The 21,078-nt window shown below is 42.4% G+C and overlaps 1 protein-coding gene across 1 annotated transcript in view; it reads right to left on the bottom strand.

The window, feature by feature from the left end:
• The window catches only part of AFG1L (AFG1 like ATPase), a 562,248-nt gene that overhangs the window by 463,487 nt on the left and 77,683 nt on the right, over positions 1 to 21,078 (bottom strand). The window contains exon 3 of the mRNA XM_078648410.1: positions 7,459 to 7,510. Within this exon, the coding sequence (XP_078504536.1) occupies positions 7,459 to 7,510 (52 nt within the window). The remainder of the gene's footprint in view (positions 1 to 7,458; positions 7,511 to 21,078) is intronic.

The raw sequence follows: 21,078 nt of genomic DNA on the forward strand, positions 1-21,078 counted from the left end.
TTGGAAGGGTTTCACAATAAAAGTCGTTCCTTCTAAACTAGAAATGAGAGATTGATTATATGAGATGTCAATAAAGCTGAGCCGAAAGATAAAAATAGGACAAAATAAAATGATGTTTTTTACTTCCCAGAACATATCCAGTTCCACATAACCCGTTGAGCCATCCAGCCATACAGCCTCCGTGTACATAATAAAATCCTGGGAAAATGGAGCACTAAAACGCTAAAAACCTTCTAATAAGAAGGTAAGGGAATGGAAAGGGGAATTAAAAGCCTTTTCCTGTGGAAACGATAGGGCTGAGATGCTGTCAATTCAGTTGCCTGATGGGTTATTGTGTGGTATTTTATCCCTTTAAATTTAGATATGCTTGTTTCAAAAGAAAGGTAACAGACATGTAAGAAGAGAGGGAACTTCGAACCAAGATAGCATTATATACACAGATCCAAACGAGGTAAGAGGCAAGCCTGTTTTGATTGGAGGAGAGCAGGGAAACAATAGTGACATAGGGACTGGTCATTAATGGGATACTGTTGCAAACCCCCCTAGATCAAAGACAAAAGAACAAGCAAGGTGGGAATGTTGCAATATCCATCGGCTGACATTAGTCGTGTAATATTTTGAACTCTATGGCGACATCGACCTAAAACCATAAGGTGGGTAGCGATATGAAAGGACATAAGTCCAATTTTGGCTTGTTCCTAAGATGGAAATTAAGGAATCTCTTCTTTTTAAATCCCCACAGACGTCACCACGGTTAATAGGGATCCACCAATAAGCGGGGGAAGATTGATATCCATACCCGAGGTGATCATTAGCAGTGTACATCAGAATCTTTCATCACAAAAAATCAAGGTGGGTAGTAGTCTTACGGGTAGTAATATATGGAAACCTAGAAAAAAAATTCCTGGATATAGCAAAAAACTAAAATGCAACGGAGGGGAATGGGTACCATGATGATGAGACATAAAACGCATCGGGCACAATGAGAACTAGGATAATGTGAAAGTGACAGTGAAACGGATGTCTATATTTACAGACGATATGAAGTTACTGGAATGCAAAATGTGCTAGGCCACAGAAGAGATTCGTTTCTGGCTAAATTAAGGAAGGGTATTATGAAATGAGTTATATTTTGCAAATATCCTGAGCTAAAGATTAAAGACCATGTTGAAAGTGCAATGAGCAGTACTCGCATATTCAAGAGAGAAAAGTTCATAAATGTTAATGACATGCCCGAGAAATGTAATGTGGTGCGTGTTTAGAAGAGACACTATTTTGTACTGATGGTTATCTTTCTAATATTTAGAAGGACACCAGTCATATGAAATTGATGACCCCATACAAATCTGTCCTGAGGAAGGTGTGACCATATCAACGGCACTAACACCGAAACGCGTCGACGCACTGTATATTAGAGAATCCAAGTAAAGCCCAGAAGGCACCACCCATATGTTAAATCAATATTTCTGGTGTTGCTATGTCATCAGTGTAAAGGCTATTGGATCCTACTAATTAGTAGAAAAATTGGTCAAAGTAGATGGGGGTTCTTGTCTGTTTTTGAATTTGTGTAATGAGTTATTGTATTATGTGCTTACCTTACTAGGATTTGTTTTAATGTACTGTACTCTTCAGAAATTTATGTAGAAAATTATTTCTATTTTTAATGTATGAAATGTTTTTTATATTGTATGTTTTCAGAACATTTGTGTTTTCTGAAATTTTAACGGAGTATACTTTCGATTATATTTTAATAAAGATTGTTAACACTGCATTTTAGTTTTTGGCCTGTTTCCGGAGGGTATGGTATGGATCAGGTGTGCTTACAGTGATATAACCATAATGTATTGTGCATAAGTCATTCCAGGGATATCCCTTAGACTTGTAAGGTCATATAGTACCCTGTTCCCTGGAACACGAGGGGTCTTTTCTCTTTCCTTAACCAGTAACATCGGCACAGCCAGCAATGGGCTAACCACTATTCTGCTACTGAAGACTAGCTGTTATGGTCAACTACAAAACCTCCCAGGTAACAAGTGCAACAACAAGAAGACTAGCCCCAAACTAGAAGTAACAGACTAGACATAGAAGAAGCCTGCAATATGTACAAGAAAAAGCCATAGTCAGGACTGTAACATAAAAAAAAGAGGTTGGACCAAAAGAATGGATAAGGGAAAACACAGAGAGGCATGTCCACTGAGGTCAAACAGACTGGGCTCTAAAACAGATGCGTAATGGAAGATGAGAGACAGATAAATACCAAAGTAGATGAGGACAGAGAAGGTTCTAGTACCAGTTGAAGGATATCTGGAACTAATGTCTTCCATTTATTTCTCTTACAGGAAAGTGGAGTCACCCTTAGGATTTGGGATAGGATAGAGGTGCCAACCCAGATGAGGACAGTTGGAGGATTCCTGGGATTAATGCACCTTTACTCTCTTTCTCTTACAGGAAAAGGGAACCAGGTTAACTAAGCTGGTTTGGCAAATGCCAAACAACCTTCACATCTGAATCCAGTGTACTGTATCTTTAGTGAAATAAATATAATTGTAAGCACTAATTTTCAGTTCAATTAGCCAGTACAACAGAATGTTACCTCACTCCTTTTAAGTTAACATAGGGATCAAGTAGTAAAACAAATGTTGTTCTAGATAATATTGATCTGTGCACCAATGTGGGTTTTGGTGTATTTCTAAGAAATATTTGTATTGTACATATGTGTAATTATATATCTGAATTTTGTATGTGGTCCTTTCCATGATCTTTAAGTTAGGTGTAATGCTTGAACTAAAAGTCTGTTTTTTACCACCGCACACAAATATATCAATGTAATCATTCACAAAGCACTCACAAAATAGCTTCCGTCCTCAGAAATCATTTTGCAGAACAGCATTTGTCATACTCCGAGAACCTTGAGTAAAAAAGCAGTTCAGCCAGATATGTTTAGAAGATCTTAGCAAATGAAAATGACCCTTTTGTCAAATTAAAACACTTTATAAGTGATTGAGATTACCTATGATATAAATGATTCTGATACTACTTCACATCACACCAAGTTGTTTGCAGCAGAGATGAGAAAAAGAGAAAAGAGGGCGTAGACGTACCTCGCATTCTTGCACAGCGTGGTTAAGAACATCACCACAGGGAATAACGGGCTCTCACCGCAGTGAGAGAATTGATATGATTTTTACCTGCTGCTCAACTGTTTAACTCGTGCTGTCTAGCACTCTCCTGTCACAAAAGCAGTAAAGCGCAAGACTATGCAGATCAGTCCAGTCTAACTGATACTGCTGAAGCTCCACGGGTGTGCAAATGTTATCTCGGAAAAGGGGGTGGTGATGAACAGAGTGCCTGAATTAAGCAGACCACTCTTACCCAGTCCAAAGATCAGGGCTTGATCCATCACCGTTTTTTAGCTCACTGCACCATCCCAGCTCAGAACTTGGCTATATGCAAATTAGTCTGTTCCTGTCCCAGTGCATGATGGGAACAGGCAAACCAAACTACCAAGCCAATTCTTATACTGGGAAGGAAACAAGCTTCCGGGGACCGGTTTCTGCCATTTCAGGCGTCGTCGGCCCGGCTTGCTTGAATCCTGATGGTGCAATGAGCAAGGGACTCACATCTGAGTATACCCTTCCACGCTTATGGTGGACAAAATGATTCAGAAAAGGGGGTGGTGATGAACAGAGTGCCTGAATTAAGCAGACCACTCTTACCCAGTCCAAAGATCAGGGCTTGATCCATCACCGTTTTTTAGCTCACTGCACCATCCCAGCTCAGAACTTGGCTATATGCAAATTAGTCTGTTCCTGTCCCAGTGCATGATGGGAACAGGGCAAACCAAACTACCAAGCCAATTCTTATACTGGGAAGGAAACAAGCTTCCAGGGACCGGTTTCTGCCATTTCAGGCGTCGTCGGCCCGGCTTGCTTGAATCCTGATGGTGCAATGAGCAAGGTACTCACATCTGAGTATACCCTTCCACGCTTATGGTGGACAAAATGATTCAGAAAAGGGGGTGATGAACAGAGTGCCTGAATTAAGCAGACCACTCTTACCCAGTCCAAAGATCAGGGCTTGATCCATCACCGTTTTTTAGCTCACTGCACCATCCCAGCTCAGAACTTGGCTATATGCAAATTAGTCTGTTCCTGTCCCAGTGCATGATGGGAACAGGGCAAACCAAACTACCAAGCCAATTCTTATACTGGGAAGGAAACAAGCTTCCGGGGACTGGTTTCTGTCATTTCAGGCGTCGTCGGCCCGGCTTGCTTGAATCCTGATGGTGCAATGAGCAAGGGACTCACATCTGAGTATACCCTTCCACGCTTATGGTGGACAAAATGATTCAGAAAAGGGGGTGATGATGAACAGAGTGCCTGAATTAAGCAGACCACTCTTACCCAGTCCAAAGATCAGGGCTTGATCCATCACCGTTTTTTAGCTCACTGCACCATCCCAGCTCAGAACTTGGCTATATGCAAATTAGTCTGTTCCTGTCCCAGTGCATGATGGGAACAGGGCAAACCAAACTACCAAGCCAATTCTTATACTGGGAAGGAAACAAGCTTCCGGGGACCGGTTTCTGCCATTTCAGGCGTCGTCGGCCCGGCTTGCTTGAATCCTGATGGTGCAATGAGCAAGGGACTCACATCTGAGTATACCCTTCCACGCTTATGGTGGACAAAATGATTCAGAAAAGGGGGTGGTGATGAACAGAGTGCCTGAATTAAGCAGACCACTCTTACCCAGTCCAAAGATCAGGGCTTGATCCATCACCGTTTTTTAGCTCACTGCACCATCCCAGCTCAGAACTTGGCTATATGCAAATTAGGTGATGGATCAAGCCCTGATCTTTGGACTGGGTAAGAGTGGTCTGCTTAATTCAGACACTCTGTTCATCACCACCCCCTTTTCTGAATCGTTTTTGGCCACTATAGGTGTGGCAGGGTATACTCAGACATGAGTCCCTTGCTCACTGCTCCATCAGGATTCAAGCAAGCCGGGCCGACGAGGCTGAAATGCCAGAAACCGGTCCCCGGTAGCTTGTCTCCTTTCTGGTGAAGAATTGGCTTGGTAGTTTGGTCTGCCCTGTTCCCATGATGCACTGGGCCAGGGACAGACTAATTTGCATATAGCCAGGTTCTGAGCTGGGATGGGGCAGTAAGCTAAATAACGGTGATGGATCAAGCCCTGATCTTTGGACTGGGTAAGAGTGGTCTGCTTAATTCAGACACTCTGTTCATCACCACCCCCTTTTCTGAATCGTTTTTGGACACTATAGGTGTGGCAGGGTATACTCAGACATGAGTCCCTTGCTCACTGCTCCATCAGGATTCAAGCAAGCCGCGCCGACGAGGCTGAAATGCCAGAAACCGGTCCCCGGTAGCTTGTCTCCTTTCTGGTGAAGAATTGGCTTGGTAGTTTGGTCTGCCCTGTTCCCATGATGCACTGGGCCAGGGACAGACTAATTTGCATATAGCCAGGTTCTGAGCTGGGATAGGGCATTGAGCTAAATAACGGTGATGGATCAAGCCCTGATCTTTGGACTGGGTAAGAGTGGTCTGCTTAATTCAGACACTCTGTTCATCACCACCCCCTTTTCTGAATCGTTTTTGGCCACTATAGGTGTGGCAGGGTATACTCAGACATGAGTCCCTTGCTCACTGCTCCATCAGGATTCAAGCAAGCCGGGCCGACGAGGCTGAAATGCCAGAAACTGGTCCCCGGTAGCTTGTCTCCTTTCTGGTGAAGAATTGGCTTGGTAGTTTGGTCTGCCCTGTTCCCGTGATGCACTGGGCCAGGGACAGACTAATTTGAATATAGCCAGGTTCTGAGCTGGGATGGGGCAGTGAGCTAAATAACGGTGATGGATCAAGCCCTGATCTTTGGACTGGGAAAGAGTGGTCGGCTTAATTCAGACACTCTGTTCATCACCACCCCCTTTTCTGAATCGTTTTTGGCCACTATAGGTGTGGCAGGGTATACTCAGACATGAGTCCCTTGCTCACTGCTCCATCAGGATTCAAGCAAGCCGGGCCGACGAGGCTGAAATGCCAGAAACCGGTCCCCGGTAGCTTGTCTCCTTTCTGGTGAAGAATTGGCTTGGTAGTTTGGTCTGCCCTGTTCCCATGATGCACTGGGCCAGGGACAGACTAATTTGCATATAGCCAGGTTCTGAGCTGGGATGGGGCAGTGAGCTAAATAACGGTGATGGATCAAGCCCTGATCTTTGGACTGGGTAAGAGTGGTCTGCTTAATTCAGACACTCTGTTCATCACGACCCCCTTTTCTGAATCGTTTTTGGCCACTATAGGTGTGGCAGGGTATACTCAGACATGAGTCCCTTGCTCACTGCTCCATCAGGATTCAAGCAAGCCGGGCCGACGAGGCTGAAATGCCAGAAACCGGTCCCCGGTAGCTTGTCTCCTTTCTGGTGAAGAATTGGCTTGGTAGTTTGGTCTGCCCTGTTCCCATGATGCACTGGGCCAGGGACAGACTAATTTGCATATAGCCAGGTTCTGAGCTGGGATGGGGCAGTGAGCTAAATAACGGTGATGGATCAAGCCCTGATCTTTAGACTGGGTAAGAGTGGTCTGCTTAATTCAGACACTCTGTTCATCACCACCCCCTTTTCTGAATCAAATGTTATCTCGGGCAGCAAATCTTCCATAAATGGATGGTAACTCATACTTTGCCTGCATTCTTTTCAAAGTGAAATAATTGAATATAAGTTGTGGCTTCATAAATTTACGAATTCACCATAAGTATACCAGTTGTAGCAGTAGTTTGCGGCCTGCCATCATCATCTAGAGACTTTACACACTGAAGCAGCACTATTCAAGTGTGTGCATTTATTAAACCACATTCACCTCAGTCTGAGTGCATGGTCTTTGTATGTGATCGAAGGTTGCAGAAGCTTGCGCTACTACAAAACTACTACAATACAGCACCCTCCCACTATACGGTAACTCTAAAATCTACTGTTAAACTGATCACTCCCACAACTGGTGGACCACAAGTGAGACTGATGGCCTTACCAGATGTGCATGATAGGGTGCCAAGACACAAAATGCATTGCAATGCTACAACAATGATTATTTGGGCTATACAAATGCAAATAATTTAGCAAAGTTTTCAATTACCAAGCACAGCCCTTTTAATTGTTACCACCACAGTGTTTTTTTGTCAACGAACATCTATCTCCATGTACTTCTGACTGCAGATTTTCCTTAGAAAAGAAGACGCTCAGTTCCAGCATGCTGCATTTCAGTAACCCCTTTCTAGAAAAATTTAAAATGTGGACTGTGTAGTAGTGAGCAGGAGAGAGGCACACTTGCACAGTCAGTGTTTAGTTTCAAGGTAAGGCCATGTGGCTTTTGAACTGATATAAAACAAGGAAAACATTTTTTGGTTTAACACAAAACATTTCGCAAGTGCCAATACCAATTCACTTACCAACATCTCCATGAACGTAGTATCCCTTTGGAGGTTTCCTTCTGGAAAAAAACTGCAAATAAGAAAATATAATTTGATTATCAGTAAAACATGCAACTATGACAAACGCGCTACAATATCACAAAACCGTGGTATTCTCCAAATCAAGAGTTTATGTATGTATGGTTCACAGGTACTGAAAAAAACAAGATTTTTTCTGAACATTTTGTGTCGTTCACAACAAACTCACTGCAAAAAAACTTGATGAAGGGATACCCAAATGCAGATAAAAGAACAAATGTTTGACCACCACCATGACACTGAATTCCGGTATTTTTATTGAGAAGCTGCAAATTTAACAATGAAATCATGCACATCATCAGAAGTACAGTACTGGCTGGGGAGGCATGCACTGATATCTGCTGACTTTTTCCCATCAAACAGAGTAATGGCTTAATTCCTGCATACTTCCCATGAGACAGAAGAGGGGAGATAATTGGGCCAACTATGCAGACATATTTTGAGTGAACAACAAAGGCTCTTTGTGTGATGAAGCAGGTTTGCAACAGGCAACACTAATATAATTTGTCATAAAGGACAAAGACGAATGTCCAAAATAAAGCACTGAACACGTAGCCATTTTTCGTGCACAATTATGCAGCGATTTTATAGGAAAAACTCTGAATATTAAAAGACGGAAGCAGTGTAACAATGCATGATAACTCAAAAACCATTATTTGAGAGAGCACATGCATTTTTTATCTCCAAAATACAGTATGTTGCCTTTGGCATTAATGCTTGATCCTTTGCTGTGCCCGATTTACCAATCAGCATCTCTGTTCTTCTTCTGAGTTTAATGACCCGCCTTCAACCATGGAAACCACAAATACCATCAAAGGAGGACAGGAAGGACGGCCGTTCACGTCCATTATCAACAAACGTGCAAAGCAGAAGCAACATTTCCTTGCAATTTCCGCTAAAAGCAAAATGCAGCATTTTACGTTGCACCATCACTGATATAATGGATCTGCATAAAGCGCTTACTGTTGTCTTCAGTTACTTTCCTTTTTATCTATGGAAAAGTTTTCACAACCCGGAAACTAGTGCTTATGTACGTCCGACAGGGAGCCCCCCTTTTTGAAGCACTCTAGGTTAAAGAGCCACACAGCAAGGATTTAAGTGGTATACGGGAAGGGTGCTGGTGTCACTGTGTATTATAAGGAATAAAGTATCCCCTGTCATACATTGTAAGGATGTGGCAATTCACCAAGAATTTCCATGACCTTATAAATGAACTCTCTATTCGACCTTGTTCCTCTATTTGGACACAGAATCCTTCTGTGATTCGAATTATCCTTATATTTGGCAGGGGGTAACTCAGCGCATATATTTAAACCTTAAATGTGATTCTTTAACATCCATCGCGCGCCCCTCATTTCATATATTTTCCTTTACGAGAAAAGTAGGAGTTCTGTTAGCTAGAAAACCTGGAACATACAACACCCACCTCAAACTTTACCAAAAAACAATTTGGCAATAATTCAGTATAAACTTAAACCATTCCAACACTGTTTAAACGCAAACAGTGATCAGTTCAAACTCAAATGATCCACAACAAAACTATTTAAAAGAGAAAAAAAAGACAGGCTTTGAGTGCACGTTTCAGTGCCTGAATGAGTGCTGCGTTGCGCACCCTGAGTGATGGCCTTGCTTGAGAGGGGTTCGTAGGACAGGAACACTAGGTTGTTCGGACAGCACTGTCTCCTCTGGAGAAACAGAATACAGAGAACCTGTTGCAGTGGGGATTTCTTGCTCACCTTTTGAGTCATGCTAGTGTTCATGCCAAATGCAGTAGGGTAAACAGGGAGTTGGTACCAGGCTAGAAAGGACAGTAGACTGAAAATGATTCAAATCAGTACAAGAGGTGACTGAACTTTCTCCCATGTCCTTTTCAGTTTCAGTGTTGGACATTTTAGGAAATCTGCCTTTTCTACATGGTCACCCTGGAATTTCCTTCTTTTGATGGACCCTATATTTTTGCTGAGGACTTTACCTCTGCTAACTAGTAGCAAAGTGCCTGTGCTCCCCTTTTAAACAAAGTCGAATTGGCATAATCCTAATTGGTATAACTAACTTGCCTATAAATCCCTATTATATGGTATAAAGTGTACCCAGGCCCTGGAAATTAAATGCAACTACTGGACTGCAGCACCTATTGTCATCTACTACAGTGGCAGTGCAAATATGGCATGAGGCTTGTAGCCTGACTGTAGCATATAAAAAGCGCAATTTGACGTGTCATATTAAAAACTTATTTTTAGAAATGAGTAAGTAACCCCTACAAAGGCCTTGTAGCCAACAAGGCAGGGTAAATGATATTTAAAAGTGGGACATGTAAATATTTAAAGTTAAAATGACCTTACTGTGACTAGCACCCAAATGCTATTTTTACTGTAGGAAGAATGGCCCAAAGACAAACAATGGGAAGCGATATTAAACTAACACTGTATCTGGTGAATGAGACCAGCTAGAAAAATAACTTAAAAAGATTTTTAATAGTTATTAAAAAGCTAATTTAATGGTGAAGTTGGATTTTTAATAAATATTAAGGAAAAATAACTTTTAGAAAGTTACCTTTTCCTTGCCTGGAGTTTCTGGCGGGTTATTTACCCTGCCTCTCCAGTGTGTCCCAGACAGTGATTAAATGTGAATGTGTGTGAAAAAGATGTGTGAAAAAGATGAAAAATGGATCTCAGGAGAAACCATAGGCTCACCTTAATAAGCAGAGATGATTCCTCTGAGTTCAGCAGAATATGCAGGGAGAGGGACTGATTTTAACATCACAGTGCCAAATCCTGCTTGATAGGTCTGTTGAGTCACATGTAACAATTGGGGTGCAGCTGAATGGGAGAGAACAGGATGCCAAGAAAATTCTTGCTCTTGCCTCTCTGGTTGCCAAAGGACCCTACATTTGTCCTACCAGACTTCTGTTTCTGGGTTTGTTGTGGGTACACTGCCTACTCCAAACTAGATTTTAGAGTGAGATGTGGGAAGATACTAAGATTACCACTGTACACTCCCCACTCACATCCCCAGCCTCAGAGTCCAAGTTGAGTGCAGATGAAGACATTCGTTATTTTGGAAATTCCCTAACTCTTTGTATTTTACACCTGTTTATAATAAGGTAAACAGGCCTATTGCAAAATAGGGAGGAGAGGTCCTGGGAACTTTTAAGCCACTGGTTAGGGAGGGGCCAGAAGCTCCCCCCCACTCACTAGCTAGTGAAAGGAATACATTTGGCATGTTTAGGCACCAATTGCAGAACACTTTCTGGACCTTTGGAAGATCAGAAGAGGACTGAACTTGCGGTCTATGACCCGAGAAGAGCCCTGAAGAACTGGACCTGCTCGCTCTTGTACCCAGGACAAAGAAGTGGACTGCAAGAGTCAGTTGGTTGATTTATTGTGTGGCTACATGGAGACAACACGATGCGAGAGGCCTTTTCCTGGAAGTACCCAGCTGACCATTGGCCTCTGGACCTGGACCCCACTTTTGGCAACTGCCTGACACCCTACGAGTTTCTAAGTGCCTCACATGAGGTTCAGAGAGCTTTAGAAGTGTACTCTCTTGGTGGATTGGAACTTAAAGTACTAAGTCAAAAGTTAAATTCTTTGACCGAGACGAAGCCGGTTGGTGTATACAACCTGCACTCTACTGTACTCAGCCCTTAAATTACACTAAGGTTTAGGTCTACTGTTTTGTGCCTCTTGGAGCTATTTCCACTTAAAACCTTAAAAATGCTTATCTCCCATTCTGCTTATTGTTTTTTCTACATTTTGTGTCATTTTATTTCTTAAATGTTACTCGTTTTCTAATTTGGTTTGGGATATTTATTGTTTGGTGATTTCTAATTCGGTTTGGGATATTTATTGTTTTGTATTTTTACTTCATGGCTGTTTTGGTACTACACAAATACTTTACACATTACCCTATGTTAAGAATGTCTACTCTGAGCCATAGTAACCAGGGGGTTGAGCGCAGGTACATTTTGTAACTTTAAGGGTTGACTGACAGGGGTTGTAATTTTTCCTTGAAGTAGGCAGTTGTCCACCCAAAACAATAATCCATTTTCTTACAGATATATGGGGCTTAAAATAGTTAGTCTCCAGTTATAATTAAAGTTAGGGTTACCTGTCAATTATATAGCATTTTCCTATGAGCAAGCTCCCTCCGTTGGTTCCCTGTCCAAGTTTAAAGTGAAACTCTCTCTGGTAAAACGTATAATTTCTAAGTTACTGGTGTCAACTGATACTTTCTTGCTTAATCTTGTGGGGCTCAAGTGGCCCTTTTTCTTTCTCCTCTACCCATGGATGTGGTTTGATAGATTGATCATGGAACTCAGGATTAATGAGCCCATAAAGTCAAATGAGTTTGTCAGACAAAAACAGGGTAGTAGGTGAAGGCTTTGCAGAGGACAGAAGAGCGGTACTGCTGCTTCCAAGATATTGAGAGGTGACCATTGTCTTTATCCTTTCTTCATTTGACAGCAATTATAAGCACTTAGTTGACAGTTGTTTTTGGTTCTCAACTGCACCATTTGCCTGGGGACAGTACGGCATGATCTGTGGGTCTTTTTCCTAATAGGTTCATACAGCTATTCATTTCTTTATCTTGAAAATTAGGACCATTGCTCGTCAAGATCCTATACAGGGTACTTTGAGCGGCTGTAATTTTCTCAAGGTTTCATATTCGGGGACCTTGCAAGATATTTATCATTTGAGAATGAAACAAAATCTGTACGCACCATCCCTAATGGCCTACTGCCTCTTTTGGAGCATACTACTCAAGGTTTCTCTGCTGGATCCACAGTCTGCCAAAAATATAAATAACAATTTTTCCTCTCTCAGGCACTCTCCGTTTTACCCACTTGCCTTGTCAAGGTCTAGATGGTGCTCTAGTGTCCAAAACATGCCTGAACCACTATTTCTATTTGCCAGAACCTGAGGTATCATCAAACTGTTGCCTCTGAGCCAGATGTCTTCCTCAACAGCTTTGTGTTGCCATTAGCCAGCCCTGCAATTATGTCAATAGCATTGGAGAACCTTGACTGTTGATGCTAGGATCAAACACCATGTAAAAAAGCCTTAAGCACAGGAGACGCCCACTAGCTCCTCAGCTATTAAAGCCCCCTGCAGGCATTACCAATCAAAAATAGGTCTTTCTGACTCATCACATCGGATTTGTGAGGACCGAAATCATGAGGGTAAAAAACAAAACGAAAAACAGCGGAATTGCCAGATTCCTGGAACATAATACACATCAAAGGTCATAAGCTGAAGAGGATACATTCATCTTTTGAGTTATGAGTAGGGTAACCTACATAACAGTGCATTATGGGAGTTGTAGTCTTGGTTAATTTTATTTGAGCTAATTAGATCACAACATCTGATAAAGGTATGTAAAAGAACAGACCAGGAATGGAAAAAATGGAGGCCAGTGGGTACCTGGAGCCATCTGGTCACCCTAGTCATAAAGGAGCTGAATGTGCTCTGCAAGCCCTCAAGGAGTTTCCAACACGTGTCCTGCCCTACACCCTTCAGTGCCAACAACGCGGCTACTGTGGGTCTAAGGACAGAGCTCAGCCCTGAGATATCACGGGGCTTCAAATGCTGCACGAGGTCACTTCAACTGTCTCTAGCAATTTGAAGCTGGTGCCTGTTCCTCACGTTTTTTATTTCATATGCACAGTTTGGTTGTCTAAAGTGGGTACAAGAGCTGTTTAAATGTGGAACTAAATTGTTTTTTTTCCAATCGAGCTGGGTGCATAGATATACTTTACTCTGCTTGATATCACTTTATTCTCACGTCACGCAAAAGGAACAAAAGTGTCATAAAAATCGCACACAGCTCTAAAGTGAGCACAAACCAGTCTCAGAAAATAGAAACAGCTCCTCGATGCTAAATTCAGAGCAGCCTGCAGCTGCAGAGAGGAAGCACGCAGACTCAAAGGCAAAGTTCATATTCAAACCAGGGATTTGTCAAACGACATCTGCATAGCATTTCTCTATAATGACTTTCACTCTGTGTGTTTGGGAGTTCTGCCAATGCCTGCCCTTTCTCTTAAAATAAAACTAAATACAAGAATACAACCAGCGGACGCCATATCTCATCAAACCAAGGTGATTCAGGGGAAATTGTATTACTTTAGCCTGCTCCCCCTCCAAAGCGGCACCGAAGGCGGTATAATAAACATGGGTCATAAAAAGGCAATGTTATACACAGTTTTCCGCATTTAAATCAGCATTGGAGCGTCCTATCTAGTGCTGGTGACCTTCCCTCAACACAAAGAGGTAAAAATCCAAACGGAAGAACGAGGAGCACTTACAAACCATGTAAGTCCTGTGCAGCTAGGTACAGCGACATGGGAGGGAACCTAGGTGTGTATAGGGCTGCAATGCCCATACAGGAGGAGGGAGGAGGGGACATCACACCCTGTACTGTGTGATGGCCAAACAGAATGTTCTCTGAGTGAAATCGCTGGAAAGAGTTAAACGCACAAAAGAGGGACTTTTACAGAAATGCACCAATAACAAGCCAGCATTTCTGAATGCCACAGATAACAACCAAGGGTAATCTGTGGGTGGGCCGGAGCCCATAGAACAGAGTTTATAAAGTGGTTCGAAGCTCGACCTAAAAATGAAGCTAACCTAATATAGTAATCCAGAGATATTTATAAAACAAATTTGAATGTTCTTTATATTTAAAGTACTTTTTTCAGGAACAACAGCAGTGTCCCTTCCTACTGAGTATAAGACTAGGGGAGAAGGAGGAATGAGAGACTAGGTCGCCCTCCGGATAAAGTGTACAACCAAGAATCCAAAGTATTGGGTTCCAAGACCTAGCTCATGTCGCGGTAACTGACCAAATTGATCAGTGATACCTGCCAAGAAAGAAAAATTTCTTTCTAGTGTCTCCTCACTCACCAGGGTTGCCCCACGGTGACATGCTTCATCATTGGGGCCCTCCCAGTTCTCTACGAAAAGGGGCGTGCTGCGACCCACGAACTACGCAGGAGCACTTCAAAGTGAGAGACTATGTGTAGTGCACGGTGGTGGAGTGGGTATGGGTATATTAAAAATACCGTGTTTAGTGGGCCTCAATAAATGTATTTTGCTCCTAGACAGGTATATTAAAAATGGGGTGAGCATCACTGCTAACCAACCTATAATGGGGACTGGTCCAGTGAGAAGGTCAACATGTTTCATGCTACCCCTAGCATTTCGTCAGGACCATGCAGAGACCAGCTCTGCATTTGCCACTCCAAAGTCCTTAGTAAGACAGTGATATAATAAAAATTAAAGAAAAAATACTTAATGTATAAAGCATGCGTTCATAGTAGAATACATACGATTTTTTGATTTCAAATGTTGCAGCTGTGCTCAATGGCACCTCATGGTCACTCTAAGGGGTTCGTTTTCACCTTGTGGAATCAATGTTCCTTGATTGGGAAAACGTATCGGAAATACCTAGATTCAGCTCCCCCTGGACCGCATCAGGAGATGCGGTCCAGGGGGAGCTGAATCTAGGTATTTTTAATATACCTGTCTAGGAGCAAAATAAATTTATTGAGGCCCACTAAACACGGTATTTTTAATATACCCACACCCACTCCACCACCGTGCACTACACATAGTCTCTCACTTTGAGTTCGTGAGTCGCAGCACGCCCCTTTTCGTAGAGAACTGGGAGGGCCCAAATGATGAAGCATGTCACCGTGGGGCAACCCTTGTGAGTGAGGGGACACTAGAAAGAAATTTTTCTTTCTTGGCAGGTATCACTGATCAATTTGGTCAGTTACCGCGACATGAGCTAGGTCTTGGAACCCAATACTTTGGATTCTTGGTTGTTCCCTTCCTACTGAGCCACCTGATTTTCTCCAAGGCAGCACAACACACACAGTTCCTGGGATCCACTTCCTTCTCATTAGTTTAATGGGAGTAAATCAACAGTGCCTTTACCTAGGATAGGTCCTGAGTAACATCTTCTTGGTGAGTAGAATGTGCCAGGTCTCCTTGCTCATCGAGTGGCTACTAAAATCACATATTCAAAGGAGAGCTAAGGTTGATTACTCCACAAGTTTTTTACAGGGCAAACATGGCTTCATTCCTTCTCTGTTCCAGGTAGCATTCATTTTTGATATTATCTCTTTCCGCCTTGCAGCATTTTGTGAGCAAAATATTAAATACACTGGTTTTTGGGTTTGGTAAATGTATAGGTAAGGAGGGCATGAGGGTTAAATTCCCAAGGATGCATGGTGAAATAGAACAGTTTTAGATGTCAGGGAAAGAGAAAATAAAATAGAGAAATGAGATTAAAGTTCACCTGAACATACAGAAATTGTACAGAGTAAGCCACCTTTTCTATGTTTTGGCATGGATGCCTCAGAAGCTTTCTAGATAAGTGCCTGCCCATGGGGAATATATGGTTATTTGGTTATTCTGGAGGGTCCTATCACCAGTTTGATTAACATGCAATTTATACATTGATTCACTGCCTCACTCTTATACTCTTTGATAGCTTCAATGCCAGGTTTGGACTCAGAGCTCAAGGTTTTAGCTTTCAACAGTCCATGCTTTTCTCAGAAACATTATGTTCCTTCGACATTCTCTGCTTCTCTAACAACTTTTGTGAGTCCCCATCCCTCACACACACCTACAATACTGAAAGTACTAATACTTCTAGTGATATCGCCCAAGAGGGTTTGAAAAAGTGTTAGACAATAGTATGCTTTGTATATCATCATATCATGTTTCTTGGAAGGCACCACCCTCTTAACCTAAAACAACCTAACTACATGAATTGATACCTTCATCCATGGTCAATAGCTGCTACAAGGACAAATACAATCTTTAGGTGCACTACCAGATAATTAGCTCAGGCCATAATAACTCCATAGGCCACAGTACTGTCTGCAGTGATAGGTTCATAGATATTGTCCAATCTTGTGATACACCATTCACTATCTAAATCAGAAATATATTTTTAGCATCTTTATCATCCATTGGTATATTACCTCTCTAGTTCAACCCCACTCAACACCATATCTCATTAAAAAGACATCCCCAGAAATCTTACAAACATCACCTGATCTGCCCACCAAGGCTGAACACGAAACAGACCCCTGAAGACGCAGACTTCAACTCTAGTGAACACACTGAATCTTTCTGCCTTAGGAATATGTTATCTGTCTGTAATAAACCACCCTTCATATGGGATCATTTTGACACCCAGAACACACCTCTACAGCTCACCATTAATGAGATGGATGGTGCCCAAAGGCTCCAACATGCCTTCCGCCCTACACATCAACTATACCTCCCGCAGTCATGCACCACAATGCATTGACAAAGGCGACTGAGTTGACATTATGGTCAGTAAAACACTAACAAAATCAGAGTTCTACACCCTCCAGAATGACTATATCCTTCAGTTTAATTTTCAAACAAATGAGTTAAAGACACCATAATGTTTAGGATGTTTCTCAATATTTTAAGAGCATAATTTTAATCCATATAAGAAAGAGTTGCTGAGATAGTCAATGGATGCTGTAGGTTATTTAGACTTCTGTTTGTGCAGGCATAATTTTCTTTAACTGATGGCCAGCACGTGCTCCACCGCTTGTGGCTTGCATGCCTACAAATTTATGTTATGGAGATTTGTTGAGCGCACTTGCACCCTTGAGGGTATTCAGGCACTTGAGTTAGTGTGTAGGTCAAGCAAGAGTATGTGAAGATCATTTGAAGGAGATCTGAAGGTTAGTTGAACAGTTAGGCCTTCAGTTTCTTGCAGAAGTCAAGTAGTGAAGAAGGGGTCCAGATGTATTGGGGGAGGTCGTTGCAGGTCTTGGCGGCAATGTAGGAAAAAAGGCGACCTCCAGCTATGCTCCTGTAGATGCACAAGATAAATGCAAGACCGACTTAGATCGCAGTTGTCTGGTTGGTTGGTAGAAGGGTAGGTGGTGGTTGAGGTAGACAGGTAGGTCCAATGCTGTGGAGGGCCTTGAATGAGTGGGTGAGCAGCTGAAATTAGAGTTTCTGGATAGGGGGACAGTGGAGCTCTTTATTATTATTATTATTATGTATTCTTGATATAGCGCATGGCTACCTGAAGGCGTCCCAGCGCTCTAAGCCACAACTATATAAATCCAGTCTTACTACAAGTGACAGAAGAACCAGGTTTTTAGTTTCTTCCTGAATTCGAGATGATGGGTCACTGCCTGAATTGTGATTGGGAGGGAGTTCCATAGAGTGTAAACATTCCAAGAGAACAGGCGGCCACCAGGTATCGTCCTCCTAATCTTAGGGATTGTGGCTTGGAGTTGATTGGAAGACCTCGAGGTCCGTGGTGGGCAGTAGAATGACAACAGCTCTTTATGTATTTTGGGACCAGTGCCCCACAGAGATTTGTGTGCTATGCACAACGCCTTAAATTTTATTTGATCTGTGATGGGCAGCCAGTGCAGTCCCATCAGAGCCGGTTTAGCGGATACATTTCTGGGGATATTATAAAGGAGCCTCGCTGCACAATTCTGTACCACCTGCAACTTACTGGTGGTAGTCTTGGGGCCCCCAAATATAATGAGTTACAATAATCCAGACGTGTCAGTACCAAGGATTGTACCAGTGTTCTGCATGCCGAGTCAGGGAGCAGAAGCAGTGTTTTCCGAAGTTGTCTAAGAATGCTGTAGCAAATAGCCGAAACTTGTACCGCTTGGTGTTCAAGATTTAGAGAGGTATCAAGCCAGATTCCCAAGCTTTTTATTCTATCTTTTGGTATGGGGGTGCCCCAAGGCAGCTAGGCCATTGTATTTGTGGGGAGATGTGAGACTTTAAATCAACGTCTGTCTTCTTAGGGAGGCTGAGGGACTAAAACCATCGAGTACAGCATCCAGATAATTATGCCTCCATCTCCTAGGCCCCCAGAACTAGAATGCACTGACTCATGAAAAATGCCCTTCTGCTGACTAGTTTAAAACCAGTAAAAAAGAGCCATCTTATGACCCTTGAGAGAAGAGACTATCCAAGGACGCAGATCGTATCTAAGCTGTAAATGAAGTTTATCAAAGCCAAACCAAATAACTTGTCTATGTATTATTTGTTTTGCTGCTTTTGTCTCACTGATCATTTACCTTATATCACCATCTTGTTTACACTGTCTCAATCATCTAGTCTAGACTGTGTTACCCATGATAACTGCATTGCATACTATGTCCATATATATGGCATTTGTGCTTGAAACTTCATACCACTTACGGCAAATAAGTAAAGGGAACATTCTAGACTTCCCAAGCAGAGAAGCTGTCATAGCGGCAGCCAGCCCAATCATAGGTTGGCAGATTATGGTTCAGAATGTACTCTTACAAACTGTTATTTAAGTCTAGCATAGAAGCAAGAACTGGATCACTGAATGACTCCTATGGATGCAGATAAGGGATTGTGATGGTGTCAGCTATGTCTATTCTTTACCAAACCTGTTGACAGGTAGGTTAGTGTAGTGGAAAAACAGCCCTTCCTGGATGGCAGGTATTCTTCATTAAACGTGAAGTGCTAGTTTAAATCTCAGCCAAGTTAAGGCTATTCTTGGATTCCAAAGCTGTTTGGGTTTTATGAATGGTTCTTTAATTTAGGTGTCATTTTGGAGCATATTTGTTGCTTTTTACCCACACTTAGGGGCAGTGGCAAACCAAGGGCATCATTCACATTAAGGGCCTGTGGCTCCTTTCATAATATTCCAATCAGGTGATGTGTTTCACTTAATTATCTCCAGTTGAAAGTACCTCAGATGGTTAGCCATTAATAGCTGAAAGTTTTTGCCTTGTTATTCGGCTGGTCCCTTCGGAGGAGTGCTGCTTTGCGGCCTGACTAGGATTCTTGATTTTGAAGAATTAATTTAATTTGCAGGATATTTTCGCAGTTCTCTCTACTTCTTCTAAATGTGTAAAAAAAAAGCGGTCTTGGGCCCAAGTCAACAAGACTGAATCAAAAGCATACAGCAATAATGTCAGTTTAAACTCCTTCAACATGGCAACAAAGTTGATATTGTGTGTACAAATCATTTGTATACAGACTGAAAATTAGCAGGGACTAACCGACATCCCGGATTCATCCTGGTGAGAAATTGGTTATGTCACTTGTCACTCACCAGGGAAGGCTTGAGATGGGCCTGAAGTTATTGAGCTCATTTGGGTCAGCACCTGGTTTCTTTAGCAAGGCAGTGACTTTTCCTAGTTTGAGGCAGTCGGGCATCAACTCATTGCTCAGGGAGCTGTTTATTATCTTGGTCCAGAGTGGTGTTAGTGCGTGGTTGAGGCTCTTTGCCAGGGAGGCCAGAAGAGGGTATGCTAGGTGAGAGGAGAGCTTGGAAATCGCAATTATCTTCAAGATGTCTTCCTCCAACAGCGAGTTGAATGTCTTCAAGCTTCTGTGAGTTGAGGGGGATCTGGGAGTATGGTCGCCCCTTGTGAGTTCGGCAAGGACGCGTTGGTTTCCCCCATTCTGAGAGGAGGATTTCCAGACGATGGCAGAGAATGGTTGTTTAGGGAGAGCACGATCTTTGTGATGTGATCACTGTAGAATTACGCAAATTTATCATAGTGTTCTTTGGAGACATGGGGGTTTTGTTGGATTAGAAGTTTGTTGTTTAATGATATTGAACAATTCTCAGGTTTTTTTTTGCTTTGGCGAGTGCTTTACGAAAGACTGCAACTTTTTCTTTAAGATGTGCTTTAATATTTTCAGCGTTCCACTCTGAGCTATTGAAGGTGGGTTGAGGAGGGATTTGTTCTCCAGAGTCTGTCACTCTGAGTTGTCTTCTGTTTGCGTTGAGGTCTTTGTTGAACCAGGATCTTGAAGGAGGATCTCAAGAGTTTCCGGGGAGCGAGTTGGTCTAGGATGTCTGACACTGTGAAGAGACAGTGGAATGTAAGATCATCTGTTGAGAGGTTGTCAGTGGAGGGGGGAGAGAGTAGAGACAATATTCTGTCTTCCATATCATCTATGGGAATCTGACTTGTGTTTCTTGCGCATTGTATGTTTTTTTGAGTGTGGGTAGGGGGTATTTTCATTTGGTTGAGGTGAAACAAAATGATGTGGAGGTCCGACCAGTAGACTAGAAGGATGTTGTAAATACTTACTGTTTCGCTGTGGGCTACTGTGGCATCCACGGTTGTGCCTTTGGAATGTGTTTGTCCTTTGCAGTTCTGAATAAGGTTTTTGCTGAAGAGACACACAAGTTGAATATTTTCCCAATCATCCTCTATGGGATCAAGAATTACTTCAGGCAAGATTCTTATTTCCTTATCTTTTTCTGGCAGCATTTAGATGTACAGATTGGAGCTGCTGTTTACAAGAGTAACAACAATGAATACAACACTTGCATATTTCCCAGAAAAGCTTCCGGGAATCTCTACTTAAAGATGGTGGAACCGAGGCTCAGGCTTACTCAGCTGTTTGGGCTCTTCAACGATTTAAATGCTGTGAATGAACTGTTGCGTGGTGGATGTGAACCGTTTATCATACAAAATAAGAAGAAAATTCTTCTGGTGCCATTTTAAAAGAATAATATTGGGAAATGAGCAAAGTG

Source organism: Lissotriton helveticus, chromosome 6, assembly GCF_964261635.1.
Source record: "Lissotriton helveticus chromosome 6, aLisHel1.1, whole genome shotgun sequence".
Taxonomy (NCBI): domain Eukaryota; kingdom Metazoa; phylum Chordata; class Amphibia; order Caudata; family Salamandridae; genus Lissotriton; species Lissotriton helveticus.